This window comes from Ostrea edulis, chromosome 4 (assembly GCF_947568905.1).
Source record: "Ostrea edulis chromosome 4, xbOstEdul1.1, whole genome shotgun sequence".
Taxonomy (NCBI): Eukaryota; Metazoa; Mollusca; class Bivalvia; order Ostreida; family Ostreidae; genus Ostrea; species Ostrea edulis.
Window position 1 is genome coordinate 38,369,919 of NC_079167.1, and position 21,425 is coordinate 38,391,343.

General features: G+C 34.8%; 1 protein-coding gene across 1 annotated transcript in view; it reads left to right on the forward strand.

Moving 5' to 3' along the window:
* Positions 1-21,425, forward strand: part of LOC125670241 (unhealthy ribosome biogenesis protein 2 homolog) — a 55,480-nt gene that overhangs the window by 19,060 nt on the left and 14,995 nt on the right. The window contains exons 12-25 of the mRNA XM_056162557.1: positions 474-577; positions 2,429-2,613; positions 4,203-4,430; positions 4,750-4,899; positions 8,449-8,606; positions 11,499-11,627; positions 12,608-12,712; positions 15,625-15,739; positions 16,442-16,690; positions 18,192-18,299; positions 18,414-18,482; positions 18,681-18,920; positions 19,275-19,730; positions 19,858-19,983. Coding sequence (XP_056018532.1) covers positions 474-577; positions 2,429-2,613; positions 4,203-4,430; positions 4,750-4,899; positions 8,449-8,606; positions 11,499-11,627; positions 12,608-12,712; positions 15,625-15,739; positions 16,442-16,690; positions 18,192-18,299; positions 18,414-18,482; positions 18,681-18,920; positions 19,275-19,730; positions 19,858-19,983 — 2,422 coding nt within the window. The remainder of the gene's footprint in view (positions 1-473; positions 578-2,428; positions 2,614-4,202; positions 4,431-4,749; positions 4,900-8,448; positions 8,607-11,498; positions 11,628-12,607; positions 12,713-15,624; positions 15,740-16,441; positions 16,691-18,191; positions 18,300-18,413; positions 18,483-18,680; positions 18,921-19,274; positions 19,731-19,857; positions 19,984-21,425) is intronic.

Sequence of the window (21,425 nt, forward strand, 5' to 3'; positions counted from 1 at the left end):
ACAGGGTTCTGAAAACGTCTGATTAAATGACAAAAACATCCTGCTACTATCTAATATTTTCTCTCATGAAGATGCTATTGATGCAATAGTAGGTCATATTTGAAATATTTGTAACAAAAATTATATTATAAAGTTGAAATAAATCTTTGATCACTTAATATCCATGGAGAATTGTAACACCATTGTGGGAATTTTTGACAGTTTTCATTTTTCGAGGGGAAATTGCTTAAATTAAGTAGTAATTCTTATGCATGAAAAACAGTGATTACAAATAAGAATTTAATTGTCATAATTACTAAGAATATTCATATTGTTTTGCTGTACATTTAGAAATGGATGTGAATTGTTCAACTTGTTAAAGATCATTGTAAATGTTGATACACAGATAAGGAAAGAAGTCTTTTAACTATCTATAAAACCAAGAAAATGTACTTATATTGTTAGGAATTAATTTAGTATTTGTTTCACAACAGATTAGGAGAAATAGTTGAAAGTCTACCGCAGAAAGTGGCTATTGAAGTTTGGGAGCTTCTGTTGAACAATGTTTCTGGATTCCACCTTAAACTGAAAAATGAAGGTAATTTTTTCAGAAGATTTTTTTTCAAAATCAATGTCCCTTTCCTATTTACATTTATCTTTTACATTAAAGGGTTGTTTAGATGAGCACCAACATGAATATGGATGGGGAGGAGACATGTATGTTTGAAATATTTCATTAAGAAAAATCAGTTTAGGTAAAGGCATGAGTTGTGAGTTGTGCATTTTCTGTGCAAACTGACTTGTTATCCAATTGCAACAGAGTTGGGCACAGACTTTATTAAATAGTAAATTTGATCCCAAGCGATGAAATTGCCTGTAGAGTTGGGTGTGATGATTGTAACATGATTGTACTTGCATGAATGATTCTAAGTGCTCGTGATGAGTGAGATATGATATTCTAAGTGCTCATGATGAATGAGATATGATATTCTAAGTGCTCATGATGAGTGAGATATGATATTTTAAGTGATGAGTGAGAGATAAAATGCTGAGTGGTTATGATGAGTGAGATAAAATCCTGTGTGATCATGATGAGTGAGATAAAATCCTGAGTGAGATATGAAATTCCCAACAGGTTGAGGTTGGGGGAGGGGGATACATTAAGATGATGGTGTATGAGTTAATGCATAACATTTCTAAAATACAGTTAGTTCAGAATCACATTTATACCTTTAAATGTGATCAGATGTGAGGAGATATTTTATTAAGTTCTTCTTTAGCTTTAATTGTTTGCTTATTTATGAAATAAAAAAGAGAATTGAATAAGTATGATTTATCAATTTCTTCCAAACACAAATATTGACATGCATCATTGTTTTAGTTGGGGCAATGAAACTCTTCTTCCAGGCTGCAGCTAAACACAGGATCTTTTACATTTGGCCCATTTGTTGAAGGCTGTAGGTACATAAAGTGTAAATTGTTACAGAAGGCTTTAGGTACATAAAATGTAAATTGTTACTGAAGGCTATAGGTACATAAAGTGTAAATTGTTACAGAAGGCTATAGGTACATAAAGTGTAAATTGTTACAGTACAGAAGGCTATAGGTACATAAAGTGTAAATTGTTACAGTACAGAAGGCTATAGGTACATAAAGTGTAAATTGTTACAGTACAGAAGGCTATAGGTACATAAAGTTTAAATTGTTACTGTACAGAAGGCTATAGGTACATAAAGTGTAAATTGTTACAGAAGGCTATAGGTACATAAAGTGTAAATTGGTACAGAAGGCTATAGGTACATAAAGTGTAAATTGGTACTGAAGGCTATAGGTACATAAAATGTAAATTATTACAGAAGGCTATAGGTACATAAAGTGTAAATTGTTACAGAAGGCTATAGGTACATAAAGTGTAAATTGTTACAGTACAGAAGGCTATAGGTACATAAAGTGTAAATTGTTACAGAAGGCTATAGGTACATAAAGTGTAAATTGTTACAGAAGGCTATAGGTACATAAAGTGTAAATTGTTACAGTACAGAAGGCTATAGGTACATAAAGTGTAAATTGTTACAGTACAGAAGGCTATAGGTACATAAAGTGTAAATTATTACAGAAGGCTATAGGTACATAAAGTGTAAATTGGTACTGAAGGCTATAGGTACATAAAATGTAAACAGTGTTGATGTGACCACCAGACTTTACACCAATTTCTACTGGTTTTATTTCATAAATCTGGAGCAAAGGTCAAGTAGGGTCAAATTGTACTTCAATTTTGCATTATTGAAATCTGCCTCATGTTGGATGCTTTGCAGGGGTTTATGTAGGAATCAAGTGGGTGTTACTTGGGGTCCTGTCAGAACATCTGTAGCCTCATTTAAAGCGTAACTGAAGAATTAATTATAGAATCTTTAACAATAATCTTTGATGTCTTTTATATACAATGCAGATGTTGATACCAGTTCAGCCCACAAGCTTTTGTTTGTGACGGAATTGTTTGCTGTCATCCTTTCTCGTGTTAAAGTTGCTGACTATACTATTACCCACCTGACAAGGTTAAAGGTCAAGGACTTAATGGCAGCCACACAATCCAAATGTATAACTCCACTGATTAAGAGAGTGACAGGCAAAAAGGTAGGATGATATGTACGATGGCATCCTATGTGGCTTTGAGAAAAAATGTATCCAATGCTAAGAATTATCTATTTGTCTTGTGTAAATATCACATTGTACAAAATTTATGAATTTATATAAATAATGCTGAATATTTTTGTTTTTGTTAAAGTTCATACCTGACTTTTTTGAATAATCAAAGTATTTTCAGAGTTTTTTTTAAAACTGCCTGCCCAAAGGATATATCCATCCATAATTCCCTCAGACTGTGACACTGTAGGAAGAGACAGTGCATTTCATTGTGTGGACTTTTATTTATTCAAATGTCTTTTATTTATTCAAATGTCCACCTTGCAAGAATCAGATTTCAAAAACTCTAAATTTGAGTGCTGGTAATCTGCAAATCAACAAACTATCAACTGTGGTAAAAACACTATGTTTGGTTGAAGCAATGGTTTGAAACTTGTTAATAATTCATAATTCTTGGAACGATTGATAATATCAGTACATGTACTCATAAATCCTTTTAAGGTAAAATAATCCATTTATTCAATATTTGTAGTGCAGACCTCAGCAAGTACCTCGAAAGCTTCACTAATATGATAAACACAGCACTTACATTTGGAGCTAAGAATCAGCTTTAGACAAATTTTATATGATCTGCCTATGCATATTTGGTTTATTTCCTTTTTATATGCCCGTCTCTAGATGGAGCATACACATGTATTATGGTACAGTGATGTCTGTCCGTCCCTCCGTCTGTATGTCCCTCCGTCTGTCAGTTAGGGGTTTCTGTTTCTATTTTCATTCTTTAGTCACATATCAAGCTGTCACTCTAGATCATGCTGCAAATTTGTTCCATTTTGACCTCCTTTCAGGAGTTGTCACTTTATTTGAAATTTAATGTCATATGGAGCATACGTGATTTGTCCATCAAACTCCTCCCAAAGTTTTCAAGTGAGGTCCTGCTTATTTTACAGAGTTTTTGTATTGGTATTACATGTAAGGATGCGCATGTGTCAAGAATTTTGAGTTTCTTAAATTTTTGAGAAAATGACAAGCTGTTGAACGTGAACATAGACAGTAATTGAGGAAATATTACAAATTGACTTCTCTCACAGTTTTTAAGCTGAATCCTTTGTAAACAACTGGAAAATGTGTGTACTGCAAGTATTTTGATTATCAACATTCTTCTAATTTTCTTTTATAAAATTACAAGTTGTTGAACTTAGTCAAATTTGGTAAAATATTTTACACACAGAGCTCTTGGTTTGTCTATCTACCTCCTGTCACAGTTTTTAAGTTGGGATCTTTATATTCATACGATGCAAAGAAAGTATATCACAGCTTCCTGATGGCTGATAGTACCTTAAGTAAAGTTCAACAATTCATGGCTTAAGAAAAATACCCTAAACACAAGCTTATCACTAGAGTATTACAGACCGATTCCTGTACTGAGCTCATTTCAGCCGTTTATGTCCCAAAATTGAAGAACTGCTGTGGAATCCTAAACCATTGCATCAATATAGCGTAGCATTAGCAGTAATTAAGATTTTAATTGGCACTTAACGAGAGTGTTGTTTCACGAGGATTTTGGTTTATTACTACAGTCATCTACCCCTGAGCCTGTCTTGTTCTCTGCCCTGGTTCTGTCGTATTTCTGGGGAGAACTCCGCCTACTCCTGGACGAGTTCATGTTTAATGACCAACGGTCTCATTGTCACCAACAAAATATATACAGAGACTTAGAGGCCATCTTTACTACTGACAGTAAGACCTGGAAGAGTCTCCACATGGCAGTTACTAGTGTAGGAGAGAAAAGAGATTCTTACTTATGGGTAGGTAGATACAACTTTTGCAAAATGTGATTTTTCAAGTATTGAATAATTTACATAAATACATGTATAGAAGCATTTCCACTAGCCAAGTGTCTGATTAGCTTACTCTCAAAAGTTAGCAAATCAGACACTTGGCTTGCAAAGATGAGATAGAAGTACAAAGTCTGTTTTTACTTTTATTGGTACGTGACTTGTACATTGATGTCATTTGTCAATGTAGTTTACTTCTTCTTGGAACCTTCAGAATCTTTGAAACTTTTTTGTAAATTTGTTTTGCATGTTACTGGTACTTCTAAGATGCCCTCTCGAATTTCAATAGAAACTGTTGACTACTCTGGTGATGAAGGCAATATTGGCTGATCAACACAAAGTGCTTTCCAGTGATGGCAGTTTGATAAAAATTCTTGTGAGGCTGTTCTCTGACCTAGATACGAGTTTGCCAGAGGAAGAAGGCTTGGTGCACGGAATGGTAAAGTGTTCTCAATTTACGATGTATGTGTACACTGTACATTGTATTTAAAGGGACTGGTTTACGATTTTCAAAACTAATATTTTTCATTTTTGATGTTAAAAATTAAAAATATAACTCATTTAATGTTGACAACCAACATTTGGACCGTCTGAATGCGAGGATAAGAGCAATATTTTAGCTTTGAATCTGTGTTATGTATTAGAGTCGAGTCTTTTTATGTAAACAAACAAACCAGTGAAACGTTAAAAATAAAAGGCAACCCAAATTTTTTTTATATGATAAATGATAGGATTAATTATATGATAAAGATTTGTCATACTATTCTGTTGATATACGGTCTAAATAAGCTTCAGTACTAAATGAAAAAAGTTAAAAATTGAAATTCCCACCATGTATAGAGGCTGCCATGATGCAGAACTCTTTTGTATTTAAAACCACAAAAATCAATAATTTTGACGTCACACCGTCTACTCCGGTTTTGAAGAGATTCTAAGATCATCAAAGATGCGCATGTGGTAAATTTTACGAATACATTGTAAATAGGTGGATTCCTTCCTGTCAAGCAGTTAATTATACTATTGCGAAGGGGAGATGTGAAAAAGTTTTTCCTCCCGAAATTCCTGACCCAACCAAGTCATCTGAAAAGAAAATACTAAATAAACTGTGGATCCATCATTTGCAGAATGACAAGTTGAGGTTTGAGACATTTACATGTATGAAGAAACAAGTATCATCTGCCTGGTCTGCGACTTGACTGAACGTCTTCTTTCCTTAAATTCTTCTTTAGAAAGAACGGGCTCAAATCTATACGGCTCCAAACTTAACTGATCGTGATTTGTCATGTTTACAGTACTGCTGATGAAATAAACAGGAACCGACGGTGTGACGTCATAAATTAAACTTCAATGGCCGCTCTCTTAGTGGAGGGTGATTTGAAATATAAGATAGATTAATATTGATTTAATTGTTAAGCAAGGATTTTTGTTGTTAAAGACTGTCATTTAAGATATCAGTAAGTAATACTTTATTGTCTCCGGCCACCGCAACGCGGACAGGGACATAGAAATACCGGTGTCCGTCCGTCCGTCCCACTTCACTTTGTGGATGCAACTCCTCAGAAACCGCTCAACTGATTTTGTTCATATTTTGTAGGATTGTTAGTTACCATGTGTAGTTGATCATATTTCACTGCCATTTTAATTCAACAATTTTTACAGGAGTTATGGGACTTTTTGGAACTTGTACGTGCTACACTATAGGAACACTTTGTGGACGCAACTCCTCAGAAACCGCTCAACTGATTTTGTTCATAATTTGTAGGATTGTTAGTGATCATGTGTAGTTGATCATATTATGCCGAAATTTTGATTCGACAATTTTTTACAGGAGTTATGAGACTTTGTTGAATTTGTACATGCTACACTATAGAAACACTTTATGGACGCAACTCCTCAGAAACCGCTCAATGGATTTTGTTCATATTTTGTGGGATTGTTAGTAACCATGTGTAGTTGATCATATTGTGCCACCATTTTGATTCAACAAATTTTACAGGAGTTATGGGACTTTGTTGAATTTGTACATACATGTATATAGTACACTATAGGAACACATTGTTGACGCAACTCCTCTGAAACCGCTCACCGGATTTCATTCAAATTTTGTAGGATTGTTAGTCACCATATGCAGTTGATCATATTGCGCCGTGATTTTGATTCGACAAAATTTGTGTGTGCATCCGTCCGTCTGTCCGTCCTTCCCACTTCACTTTGTGGACGCAACTCCTCAGAAACCGCTCAACGGATTTTGTTCAAATTCTGTAGGATTGTTAGTCACCATATGTAGTTGATCATATTGTGCTGTCATTTTGATTCGACAAATTTTACAGGAGTTATGGAACTTGGTTGAATAATTATGTACTTGCTACACTATAGAAACACTTTGTGGACACAACTCCTCCGAAACCGCTCAACGGATTTTGTTTAAATTTTGTATGATTATTAGTCACCATATGTAATTTATCATATTGCGCCGTCATTTTGATTCGACAAATGTTACAGGAGTTATGGGACTTTTGTGCTTCAACTTTTTTTGCGGCGGTGGAGGACATGGCTATGTGTAGCAATCTTGTTCATAAAGGCAACAGTGTGGTTAGGGTTGCCTTTCCCTTTAATTTCTTCATTTTGTACAATCACAAATTTTAAGTTTTAAATGACACATTTTACCTAAAGTATACTTGAGATGTGATATAAATAATAAACTTAGATCAATATCCATTTATTTTGTAAACTTCGTAAACAATAACATGCCTCAATCTTTGTTTTTAAAACAAATAATAAACTCTCTATAATGAGCTTCTGTCATGTTGAATAACCTTAATTTTTGTGTGAAACCTTCTAAACATATTAGACTAGATTTTGATCGTTTAAAGTGAAAAACAAAATTTGGGGGAAAATCGTGAATCAGTCCCTTTAACATTGAACTCTATCATGTTTGTCAGGTTCACTTTAAATAGCATAATGTTGAATCTGCAAACACAATGTAGAATTAAGAATAATTGGGCCCTATTTTTGCCTGAAATTCTAAACTATGGGTACTGTTGACATATTTAATTTTGTTTCAGATTAAATTTCATTATTTTTGTGTCTGCATGGGAGAAAACAACGAAATTTAATCCAACATGAATTTTTAAGTTAAGAAAATCTCTGTTTTAATGAAAGAAATATATATGTCTCTGTTATACATCGTCCATTTAAAGATCACTTACTGTATATGTCTGGTATTTTCTGCAGGTGGAAATCTTTGCGATTTGACCCCTTAAAGGATCGAGCAACAATTTACGTAATTAAATTACATCAGTCTGTGTAAAAATTAAATCGTAAACAATACTGCTATGAATGAAATAATTTTAAAAAGTTTGCAGAACAAATTACTTTGTTACCTTTTGTAAATATTTGGATTCAAAATGATAACATCATATTAGCAAACTTTACGTCATGAAATAGTCTTACGACTTAAGAATGTATTGATGCATTGTGACGTCACAATGCAAGCATGAAAATGTGAGCTTCTTTACTGTTATGTAAATATGCATAAAACATATTATTCACAATCATATCACTTGAGTACATATATGGACAAAAAAAGTAAAGAGGAGTTTAAAATTCTGAATATAAAACAATTTAACGTTCCATTAAATATTTAGTGTTTTTAATGCTTAACTGAAGTATTTCTAATGGTCATTTAAAATTTGAGTACATGTATTAGTTGTTGAGTTACAAGTGAGATACAGCACTCACAATTTGTTGCAAGTAAACAAGGCTTGTGCCATGCAGAACTAAAGTTTATGATGATGTTGCAAGTAGGCTTGCTTGAAGGATGGGAGTTTTAGACAAGCATGCAACAATAAATCAATTCACTTATCTATTTCTTAGTAATACCATTTTAATCTAATTATCTATACATGTACATGTATACAGATATAATATATTATTTAATGTATCAGAGTGGTCCAAAGGAGTGGGATGATTTTTTGGTCTTTTACAGTTATGGGAGATATCTGAGAAGAGCTACAGTCTGGCTTGTGTGGATCTGCTGTTAGCAATGGTGCCGTTGTGTGGTGCCCACTTGACCCCTGATACTACTCAACATATATCAGACCTGGTTATGGGGATTATTACCAATCATACGGACACAGAGAGCAGGCAAGTGTTCAAGTGTCCAGTCTTTTGTTTACTTGTTAAGGAGTATGGACTGTTCAGTGAAACAGATAAGCTTAGTTCTTATTCATATGCTGAATTAAATTAAAAATTATCCTATCCTAATTTATCTTATCCTAACTGATCCTATCCTAATTTATCCTATCCTAACTCATCCTATCATATCCTAATTTATATCCTAACTTATCATATCCTAACTCATCCTATCATATCCTAACTCATCCTATCATATCCTAACTTATCTATCCCAACTTTATATTGCCCTAACTGATCCTGTCATAACTTTTGCTATCCAAAATTATCCTATCCTAAATTTTGCTATCCAAAATTATCCTATCCTAAATTTTCCTATCCTAATTTATTCTATCCTAAATTTTCCTATCCTAATTTATCCTATCCTAACTTATCCTATATCCTTTGCTAGCATATGAAGGACACAACACAGATGTAAATTATAGTTCTAAAAAGATACATCTTTCTGCAACCAACAGAAAGGATTTATACAATTTATCAATATAATAGTCAAGAAAAAGTTTAATCCCTGTGGTTTTGATTACTGCTATTTTCAGTTATCATTTTCCAGTTATTCAAAAGACATTGATTAAGAATGAATAACACCACATCCTCATGGCTGACTTCCATTCAAGCCATACATGGAAAAATAGATATCAGTACCACATTTCTTGTCCTTTCCTGGTTAACTCTAAAAGTAAATTGCAAAGTTTTCAATTTCAAAATATTACTGTACTTCTCAATTTTCCATTCATAAGAGTTTTCTCTAGTGTGTTGAACATCCTTAACCACTTCAATGGGAGTATTTAGTGTCCTGTTAATATAGAGTGTAGATTATACATACATTTCAGAATTTTGTGTGTTGACTACATGTATCACTGTACATGTACCTATCGCTGTACATGTACCTATCACTGTACATGTACCTATCACTGTACATGTACCTATCACTGTACCTTAATGTTGTAGATGTTGTGTTCAGTATCACTGTACCTTAATGTTGTAGATGTTGTGTTCAGTATCACTGTACCTTAATGTTGTAGATGTTGTGTTCAGTATCACTGTACCTTAATGTTGTAGATGTTGTGTTCAGTATCACTGTACCTTAATGTTGTAGATGTTGTGTTCAGTATCACTGTACCTTAATGTTGTAGATGTTGTGTTCAGTATCACTGTACCTTAATGTTGTAGATGTTGTATTTAGTATCACTGTACCTATCACTGTACCTTAATGTTGTAGATGTTGTGTTCAGTATCACTGTACCTTAATGTTGTAGATGTTGTGTTCAGTATCACTGTACCTTAATGTTGTAGATGTTGTGTTTAGTATCACTGTACCTGTCACTGTACCTTAATGTTGTAGATGTTGTGTTCAGTATCACTGTACCTTAATGTTGTAGATGTTGTGTTCAGTATCACTGTACCTGTCACTGTACTTTAATGTTGTAGATGTTGTGTTCAGTATCACTGTACCTGTCACTGTACCTTAATGTTGTAGATGTTGTGTTCAGTATCACTGTACCTTAATGTTGTAGATGTTGTGTTCAGTATCACTGTACCTTAATGTTGTAGATGTTGTGTTCAGTATCACTGTACCTGTCACTGTACCTTAATGTTGTAGATGTTGTGTTCAGTATCACTGTACCTGTCACTGTACCTTAATGTTGTAAATATTGTGTTTAGTATCACTGTACCTTAATGTTGTAGATGTTGTGTTCAGTATCACTGTACCTTAATGTTGTAGATGTTGTGTTCAGTATCACTGTACCTTAATGTTGTAGATGTTGTGTTCAGTATCACTGTACCTTAATGTTGTAGATGTTGTGTTCAGTATCACTGTACCTTAATGTTGTAGATGTTGTGTTCAGTATCACTGTACCTGTCACTGTACCTTAATGTTGTAGATGTTGTGTTCAGTATCACTGTACCTGTCACTGTACCTTAATGTTGTAAATATTGTGTTTAGTATCACTGTACCTTAATGTTGTAGATGTTGTGTTCAGTATCACTGTACCTTAATGTTGTAGATGTTGTGTTCAGTATCACTGTACCTTAATGTTGTAGATGTTGTGTTCAGTATCACTGTACCTGTCACTGTACCTTAATGTTGTAAATATTGTGTTTAGTATCACTGTACCTTAATGTTGTAGATGTTGTGTTCAGTATCACTGTACCTTAATGTTGTAGATGTTGTGTTAAGTATCACTGTACCTGTCACTGTACCTTAATGTTGTAGATGTTGTGTTCAGTATCACTGTACCTTAATGTTGTGTTCAGTATCACTGTACCTTAATGTTGTGTTCAGTATCACTGTACCTTAATGTTGTGTTCAGTATCACTGTACCTTAATGTTGTGTTCAGTATCACTGTACCTTAATGTTGTAGATGTTGTGTTCAGTATCACTGTACCTTAATGTTGTAGATGTTGTGTTCAGTATCACTGTACCTGTCACTGTACCTTAATGTTGTAGATGTTGTGTTCAGTATCACTGTACCTTAATGTTGTAGATGTTGTGTTCAGTATCACTGTACCTTAATGTTGTAGATGTTGTGTTCAGTATCACTGTACCTTAATGTTGTAGATGTTGTGTTCAGTATCACTGTACCTGTCACTGTACCTTAATGTTGTAGATGTTGTGTTCAGTATCACTGTACCTTAATGTTGTAGATGTTGTGTTCAGTATCACTGTACCTTAATGTTGTAGATGTTGTGTTCAGTATCACTGTACCTTAATGTTGTAGATGTTGTGTTCAGTATCACTGTACCTTAATGTTGTAGATGTTGTGTTCAGTATCACTGTACCTTAATGTTGTAGATGTTGTGTTCAGTATCACTGTACCTGTCACTGTACCTTAATGTTGTAGATGTCGTGTTCAGTATCACTTATTGGGGAAATGTCATCATCCTGGCCTCCTGGAGAGTCCAACATGGCTGGCATGCATGATGACATCAGCTTTCAGGACATTGCTCGCCACAATCCAGGAAAACCCACAGTGAGTCAGATAGCAAACAACAAGCATAATATTAAAGGTCAATGTTTTTAAAGTTATTAACAGTTGTACAGATATGTACCTTCGATATGATTGGTCAGATGTTTTTATAAGAAAATCTGTACCTATTAACTGTCAGAGATGACTCAATACTTACCTTAGCTTTGAGATTGGAGCATATCTTAAAACCTTTAGAAATTGGGGAAAAAATTCTGATCTCAAAATTGTGTGAAAGATGAATTTTATTTTTGCTTTGTCAAATGTAAAGTTTTTAGAAGGAAAAAAGTTTTTAAAAACCCAACTATAATATACATGCATTCAAATTATTACAGATTTTGAAGCACAACGCTTACTCATAAACATAGACCCTTCCTAGTCCGCTCTTCACACTTAGTCCGCTCTTCACACTTAGTCCGCTTTTCACACTTAGTCCGCTCTTCACACTTAGTCCGCTATTCACACTTAGTATGCTCTTTCTCAGTTTGATTCGATTTTGCAGGGGCATGAACACAAGCTCAAATCGTGTCCACGTCCCTTTAACGTTAAAATGAAGATTTTTATAATTTTTAATTTTTTACGAACTTTTGTGCTTAACTGTAGATAAAATGTGAGAAAAATATTCCTTAATTATTCAATTATGTGGATTTGCAAAATTCCATGTCTTAGACAACATATACTGTCTAGGACTCCGCAAAGTCTTGTCCTAAAATGCGAATCTTGTTCCTAATCCCACACTTATACTAATGGAGGATTCTATTAAGTTTATAGTTGCTAAAATGGTTGCCTATGACTACACAATGTTTCCTGGCCAGAAGCAAAGTTCAGTTGGACAAGGTCATGGTTATTGGTGAAAACTGATTTTTATTGTACCTCAAGTTGGATATCGGTCCTATTAGGAAGCCCTTTTCTAAAGATTATTATGCAATTATGTAAAATGTCTAGAATTCAAGACACAAATATTCCTGATGACATCTTTTCTGCAGGAATCCACGCAAAAAGCTGAAATCTGAAAACAAACATGAGACTGTAATGTCCATTATAGATGGTGTGAGTGAAGCTGTATTTACAGAAACAGCGTCTGACAACGGGTAAGATTTTATTCTGTGAAATGATCTTAGAAATGTCTGCTGCAACACGGAGGCACATTGGTTTACAACATGGGGATGTCCAGGTATCAAAATGTCCATCTGAAGCATCTTGTCACTGCAAATCTTAAATCATGGCATTGATCCCTTTGAATTTTTGTCAGAATAAAGATCGGCAAGTATAGATTTATTCAACCCTATTTTTGGAAGTCATAGTATCTGTTTTTTCGCCACGCCCTAAGTAGTTATATTTGGGATTGTAAAATCTAATGGAGAGGAGAATAAGGCTGGAACCATCTCACATGTATGCGTTTAATAGTTTTAACTCTAAGCAAACACCATCACTTTTGTTTGCTATGCTTGTGCAATCCTGTTGTCTGCCCCAGGACCCAACCCAGGTCTCAGAGCCCCCCAATACCCATGCAGCAGAATATGCAATAAAGCAGTAAATATGGACAAAGGCTGTGTATTGTTGTGATTCCTGTAAAATATGGTACCACAAGGAATGCCTAGGAATAACACACATATCTATCATGGTGTCGTAAAAGTGCAATCAATGTGGTCTACCAAACTTTTCATCCTGCAAGGGTAGTTTTAAGTAAAAACACTTTTGAACCCTGAAGTGACTTATCTGTGAAAGAAAGTATCAGAGATAATGGTAGTCCAGCAGCAACATCATCCTTATAAAGAAAATGGCAAACCATAACCTATCAAAACGAACAAAGTCATCCTTATAAAGAAAACAGCAAATCATAACCTATCAAAATGAACAAGGTCATCCTTATAAAGAAAATGGCAAACCACAACCTATCAAAACGAACAAAGTCATCCTTATAAAGAAAACGGCAAACTATAACCTATCAAAACGAACAAGGTCATCCTTATAAAGAAAACAGCAAATCATAACCTATCAAAATGAACAAGGTCATCCTTATAAAGAAAACGGCAAACTATAATTCAGAACTGAATTACAAGAATTGAAATCTGAACAGTTATGTTTCAAAGTATTTAAGGGTATATCAGACATATGCAAATGTATACAGACCCTGAAGCATACAATTACACCATTTGAATCATTCATTCTCGATAAGAACCATTCCATTCCCACATCAAACCATTCAGTGTTCCATTCCCACATCAAACCATTCAGTGTTCCATTCCCACACCAAACCATTCACCGTTCCATTCCCACACCAAACCATTCACCGTTCTGTTCCCACATCAAACCATTCAGTGTTCCATTCCCACATCAAACCATTCAGCGTTCCATTCCCACATCAAACCATTCAGTGTTCCATTCCCACATCAAACCATTCAGCATTCCATTCCCACATCAAACCATTCAGTGTTCCATTCCCACATCAAACCATTCAGCATTCCATTCCCACATCAAATCATTCATTGTTCCGTTCCCACATCAACCATTCAGCGTTCCATTCCCACATCAAACCATTCAGCATTCCATTCCCACATCAAACCATTCAGTGTTCCATTCCCACATCAAACCATTCAGCATTCCATTCCCACATCAAACCATTCAGCGTTCCATTCCCACATCAAACCATTCAGTGTTCCATTCCCACATCAAACCATTCAGCATTCCATTCCCACATCAAACCATTCATTGTTCCGTTCCCACATCAACCATTCAGCATTCCATTCCCACATCAAACCATTCACCGTTCTGTTCCCACATCAAACCATTCACCATTCCATTCCCACATCAAACCATTCAGTGTACCATTCCCACATCAAACCATTCAGTGTTCCATTCCCACATCAAACCATTCAGTGTTCCATTCCCACATCAAACCATTCAGCGTTCCATTCCCACATCAAACCATTCAGCATTCCATTCCCACATCAAACCATTCAGTGTTCCATTCCCACATCAACCATTCAGTGTTCCATTCCCACACCGAACCATTCACCATTCCATTCCCACATCAAACCATTCAGTGTTCCATTCCCACATCAAACCATTCAGCATTCCGTTCCCACATCAAACCATTCAGCGTTCTGTTCCCACATCAAACCATTCAGCGTTCTGTTCCCACATCAAACCATTCAGCGTCATTGTTGACAATGTCAACATTAGTTAGACCCATGCGAAGACAATTATTCAGAACAAGTAGTTATCAAACCTATACACATGTAACAGATACATCACAAACAAATCTCAATTATTATTATTTTTTAACTAATAACAGTTCTTTTATGAATAAGGTTGAAGTAATCTCAGCATTTCTGCCCATGAAGTAGCTTATGTCGAGTCAAATCTTAAACTGCAAGAAAGCTAGGCAATTGTGGAAGAAGGGTAAAACTTGGAAGTGGGTCTTAGACAATCTGACTAAAGTACTGTCCTATATTATATTAAAAATATATAGGGGTAAAACCTGGAAGTGAGTCTTAGCCAATCTGACTAAAGTACAAATCTATATTATATTAAAAATGTATATAATATAGATCTGTACTGTAGTCAGATTGGGGTCCTAACTTTCTTTAGTAACAGCCTGCAAGGGGTGATCCGTGACAGTGAGATATCTTGTCGCATGTCTGTAATCTGTGGAGTGCCCCAAAGGTCAGTTGTTGAGACTCTTTTGTTTTTAATCTTCACTAATTTCTTTCCCTTTCGGTTAATTAGTCAATTATGTTGTAGGTTCTTTCCCTTTGGATTAATTAGTTAGATGTTGTTTAGGTTCTTACTTTCCCTTTGGATTAATCCCTTGAATAGAGGATGTGTAGTGACATTGAGCAATGATTCCATCTTTTAAAAAAACGTGTAAATTTCTTATTCAAAATATTATAAATCTATAATCAGTTCTACCTGCTCTTGAGGTATACTGTATAAAATCCATGTATGAACAAACTGTCTTAAGATGCATATATGGATTAATTTTCATTGATACTTGTAGTGAGAGGTTGGAAAAACTTCAGCATATATCCAGTTTGATCAATACTGGTCTTCTGAATGTTGATGGAAAATGCCAAGTTGGAATGAACTCAGCTTCATGGATGATATGTTTACAGGTTTGCTATAGATTGAGCATAAGATGATATAAGATAATAGTGATGAAACGATTGTTGCTGACAATCGATTGTTGATCGTTTTTGGCTCTTTGATTCGGATTATCGATTCTATTTTTCATAATCGATTGTCACCTTTACACTAGTTAATATCTAATCCGAGATTTTTATTCATATATACACTGTATGCAGTTTCTCAAATGTATATCTATATTTGATTGACTACAATTCCGCAGAAATATGACCCTGTGGATGATGTCGGTTGTATTTCAACAGAGTTGATATTAGTTGAAGGAAAGATCGATGTTTATAAAAAAAACAAAAATCCTTCCAGTGTATAATGAGAGAAATAGGTCCCATGTATAATGAGAGAAATAGGTCCCATGTAAACTTGTGTTTGTCAGTATCCAGTTTTCTCATACTCATTCATTTACAAAGTTTTTAGTATCTTAGCTGTTTGATTATTGTATTAACTTTTTAAACGGATAGTTCCATCGTACTTTCCTGTTTACAGTTTATTATAACCAGTTTGTTACTTTGTCAACACCTATACCCTGTGTTCCCATGGCCGTGTAATTGACGATTTCTGTACTACACATTACACCATCATCTTTAATAATGAAATATATTCGTATATGCTAATACATTGTACATATGCATGTGCATGTGCTTTTCATGACTCGACTCTTGCACATTGTATTTCAGCAAATAGAAACTCTCGCGCAGACTGTCCAATCACCAGTGGAGAAAATTAGGGGCTTTCTAGGAATTCTGGCTCTGTTGACTGCAGGAATGGTCCAGAAACCAAAGATTGGAGAAGATGCGATGGATAGAATGATAACTGTTCTGATACAGGTTGTAGAGAAACTCGGTCAGACCCCTCTGTTTCACCTGATCAATGTAAACAACTATATCAACTGGTTCAACTGGATTTTAGTAAGAGAGAAGACAATGGTAAGCTGTACTGTATTAAAATAATTGAGAGCTTGTATTACTTTTTGGATGATAAAACCAGGCTTAATTCATACGAGGTGCTTAAACGAGCCATTAAATAAAATTTTGGTGTAATGAGCCACCTGAAAGACCGAAAAAATAAGCACCGCCTTCAAATTGACGTGGTCTGTGAACCCTTGTCAATCAGGAGAAATTAAGCTTCAGATTGGATGCTAGAAGTTGATGGACATTTAGTTACTAGTCTTTGTGTATACCTTATCTATCTTAGCTGGCAATCGAGGCGTCCGTGGAATCTTTTGATGCTTGCCACATAATCCAAACGGTTTTGGCTCATTCATGTAGAGATAGTCACACAATAATGGTAGTAAATTTTGCATACAATTACATCAATTATAATAGAATGTAGTAGGTTATGCTTAGGAATGGGTACGATTGGTGATAACTATTATGGATTGTTAGAATACAATTTACATGGCCATTGATTTTATGCGAAACAGATAAATTATGAGTAAATACATTTTACGTTAATGAAATCTTGTATACACTCAGTTGAAAATTTATGAACATAATTTTCCCTCGAAACATGCGACAAAAGTACACGTAACTGTCAACTAATCGGAGGAGAAATTAGCCGCTATAAGGGCTCTTTCTTGCATATAATGGTTGGAATTGGGATTCAGAGGAAAAACGAATTCATCGTCTGGACCAGTTATTAAAGGATCTGTCGGATAATCAGAATGTCCTGACTGTTTTTGTAGGCCATGCGTTGTGGTCGAGTCACACAGACAACTTTGGTAGCCAGAGAATTCTGATGTGCCGTTTAGAAAAAATAATTTCAACAGAATAAAACTTTCTAAGCAGTTTTGGAATATGTTGAGTCATCGTGGGGCGTGGGACAATGATTGGTACATCAACTGTACATAGCCAGAAAATCTACCGCAGTACGCAGGAACTCCCATCAGAAACTGTATGTTAGGCAGTCAAATGGATACAATAAAACTTAGAATAAAGAATATTCTGCCTAATTTTTTTGATGACTAACGTTCTCATTTATACAAAATAAATTTATCAAGCTTTGATTTTTACATTTTTGATTCATTAGATTTAATTATCAATGTTTCGATTAACATGCACAAGAAAAATTACTACTGTGAAATTTTTAATCTTACAAAAACGTGCAGGTAATGCAGGTAACACTGATAACATCCTGTGTATTTAGGACGGTATATACAAGCTAGCAGGGTTCCCTCGAGCTCGGGGCTTCACACCTGCCTAAAATTAGCTCCGCCCTTAACTTACCTGAGGAAAACTGACCGGTTGAAAACCTCTGCCTTTAATGAAAATGAGCAATTTTTTTATGTTGATATACGCTGTATACTTCTATTTATGTCTGACGTCTTTAAAAAGTTGAAAGCATATACATTTTCTTCGGTCTTTGATTAAATCAATTAAACTATATTAAGTGCAAATTAATTTTTCCACATGCGATTCTCGTTTTCAGTATTCTGCAGTTGTCTACCAGAAGTTGGAGCTTCTGCTGGAGCTGTCATGCAGAGTTATGGTCACTGACTTTCAGTTACTTCCAGAACTCTTTAGCATTATGTCCAAGGTAATGAAAAATGTCTGAAATTGTAGTAAAAAAGCATGTACATGTACACACATGAACATACGTGCACACACACACATAGGTATTGTGATCGTAGAGTATTTAATTTATCCACAGGCACTTCAGAGTTTTTCAAGAAAAGAAATTCCACGTTCTGTCATCTTATTTCTGAAGGAGATTTCTCAGGTATGATTGTCCAAAACAGGGTATGTGTTAGACTTGCTAACTTCTGTTTCACTGCTATCTAAGCTCATACTGATCAATTTTGGTATAAACTATATGGAAATTACTATTGTATATGGACAGTGATTTTTTTAAAATTAAAAAATCCATTTTTAGTCCTCAAATTAAAAAATTCAATTTTCCATGTAATTTTTTTTCCAGCTTCTGAAGAGGTCATATTTGAAAGAGGATATAATCACATTGTGTCGGACAGGTGTCCTGGAGATTTACCATCACCTGCAGTCACATATGGACAAACTGCCAAAATCCTCAAAGACATTTACAGTGGGCCACATCCAGGCTTTGTCCACCATGCTACAGATTCTACCAGAAAAACAGATAGCTTTGGATTATGTTAGCGACATCTACAATGCCTCACTGAAAATCCTGGAGACTCCACAGGTAAGGACAACAAAGACCGTCTGCTGCCCTTATTTTCATTTGATGATAGATTTCAAAGAGACAAGCATGGCTAATTAATGTCTCACTGATTTACATATGCAGTATATTGTAGATTCTTTATTTTACGCGAGTACTTATTATGGCAAAATGTCTCGTTAATCAAGAGTACTTGCATGTATTTTAGCACCAGAAAATTAAAAGCAAATAATTTTATTTTGTTAATGATGCCTCTAGCGAATTAACGTGATAATAAATTTCTCGCATATATTTAGGAATCTACAGTATGTCGTAAAATTATTTTCCGATTCTGTATGACATGATATATTGTAAACTGTTTCATATCTTACTTAACAGGGAGATCTTATCCTTACAAGTGCGTGCTTAGAGTATCTGGAGAGTATTTGTTTGTGTAGAAACACAGAGGTCGACCTTTTGAGTTGTGAACAAAAATTGACCTTGTGGTCCGCATTATACAAAGTGTTCTGTAACTTCCTCAAGGAAAACAGCAAGAAATCAGTCAAAGAAGACAAAAACATCGCTGGATATAATTTAGTTAGCAGGATTCTGGGAGACAAGGCAGTGGAAGGAGAGCAATACTTTACAGAATATTCTTTTGAATGGCTATCACAAGACGGAGGGAAACAACAGAGTTGGAGCTGGACTAGGAAGAGGATGATTTTTGATGGATGTTTTGAGAGGGATGGCTGGAAACTGATTTTTCAGCAGGTTCAGACAGTCATTGGAGCTCTGATTTTCTGTCTGGATGTCCGTCAGTTTCAAACAGTCATTGATTCCTTAGTGTTAGATTGTGTAAGAATGGGTTAAATTATCTGAAATTTGTTTTGTTTATAAACTTGTCCAAAATCAAGGTGTAATTTTTAAGAGCCATAACTCCAGAAGTGAGTTAGTTTTCATTATGTAGTCTTCCTACTTATAGAGCCTTAAGGAACTGACTCAGGGGAGGGCCTTTAGAATGCTTGCCTCCCTTCATCTCTGGAAGCAGGCCATTCACAATGAATTAACAGAGGAGAAAGGGACAGTGGTTGTTCAGGCTGCTGAGGAGGTAATTTCTTAGTGATTACATTTAACTGTGAATAAACTGCTGTTTAGATAAGATTGAGAATTCTCCATCTCATTATGTCTTGGAGAGTTACATTAGGGGATGGAGAATAGGAGCTATGGCTTGTCATTTATAAACTTTATCACCTCGGTCAACAATGATAAATGGGACTTGTACAATATATCGTCTGTTAACCTTCCAAATTCAATACAGTTATTCACAAAGCAACGTTCTGATGAAGCTAGAGATTAAAAAATCCACAGAACTTGGTCAGATTCCTAGCTTTGTTATTCCACAGTATACATTCACTTCAAAGTCTTCCACATTTTAACTCAGTCTACAAGTTAGAAGGATTTTTTTCTTCATTTTTTTTTTTTTTTTAGAATAAAACATATCATGGAATCATCATTGTTCACAAAGGATCAATGATCTTGGATTTCATGGGTCAAATATAGATCATATATATTTAGATATAGATCTGCCCATAAATTTACATAATCTTGAACATTGATGCACAGTATTAAGTTTCTTTTTAAAGCAAGAAAGATTTCTCCCGATCGCATTACATATTTATAGATGTCATTTGTTGGTCACGCTATTGATTTTTATAAAGACAGTAATTGAGTTTTATATTTAGAAAAAACTAATTGATTTAATTACTATAATAATGTAGATGCAAAACGTGTCCCTTATAATTGTAAAATTGCAATTATAGTAAAATTACTGTCCAACACATAAGAAAATGTCTTGATATGTATAATCAAATTACAATCCAACACAACAGAAAGTGCTTTTACATGAAATTGTGTCAGTTTTCTGTGCAATTTTCCTATGAGTGACAATTAACCTGTTAGCATGGATTAGTTTTAAGGTTAAAGTTACCCACAAAATTACGACCCCACGAACCAGTATAAGTTTGACCACCCTTAAACATTTAGCCCTCCCTCCCCTCTCCCACCCCCCACCCAACAATGATGATTCCACTGTAGATTTAATCATGACTGATGTACATATACATACACTGTGTAATAAACTACTGCTAATATGCACACACCTTGTAATCATCTACTGCTAATTAGGGGTGAAACAATACGCCTACCTCACGATACGATACGTATCACAATATTTCACTATGATACGGTTATTTTCTATACGATATAGTCATATTAAAATAAAGCAATTTTTAACTGGGCTTTAATAACAACAAACAAAATAAAAAATACAGAAACATTGACTAGATTAGAGTTAAGCATGGTGATTGCCTGATCATCACCCTAGATAATAAATTTGGTCGGTGGATCCCTTAAATTAATGTTAAATGCTCCTAATCCACTCGCTCCACTGTTGACATTGTTATTACTGTCCATACCATCTTTTTCATCGTCTTTTGGATCCGCCATCTTGAATTTTCTGTAATTACAGTAAAATATCTGTATCTCGAATAT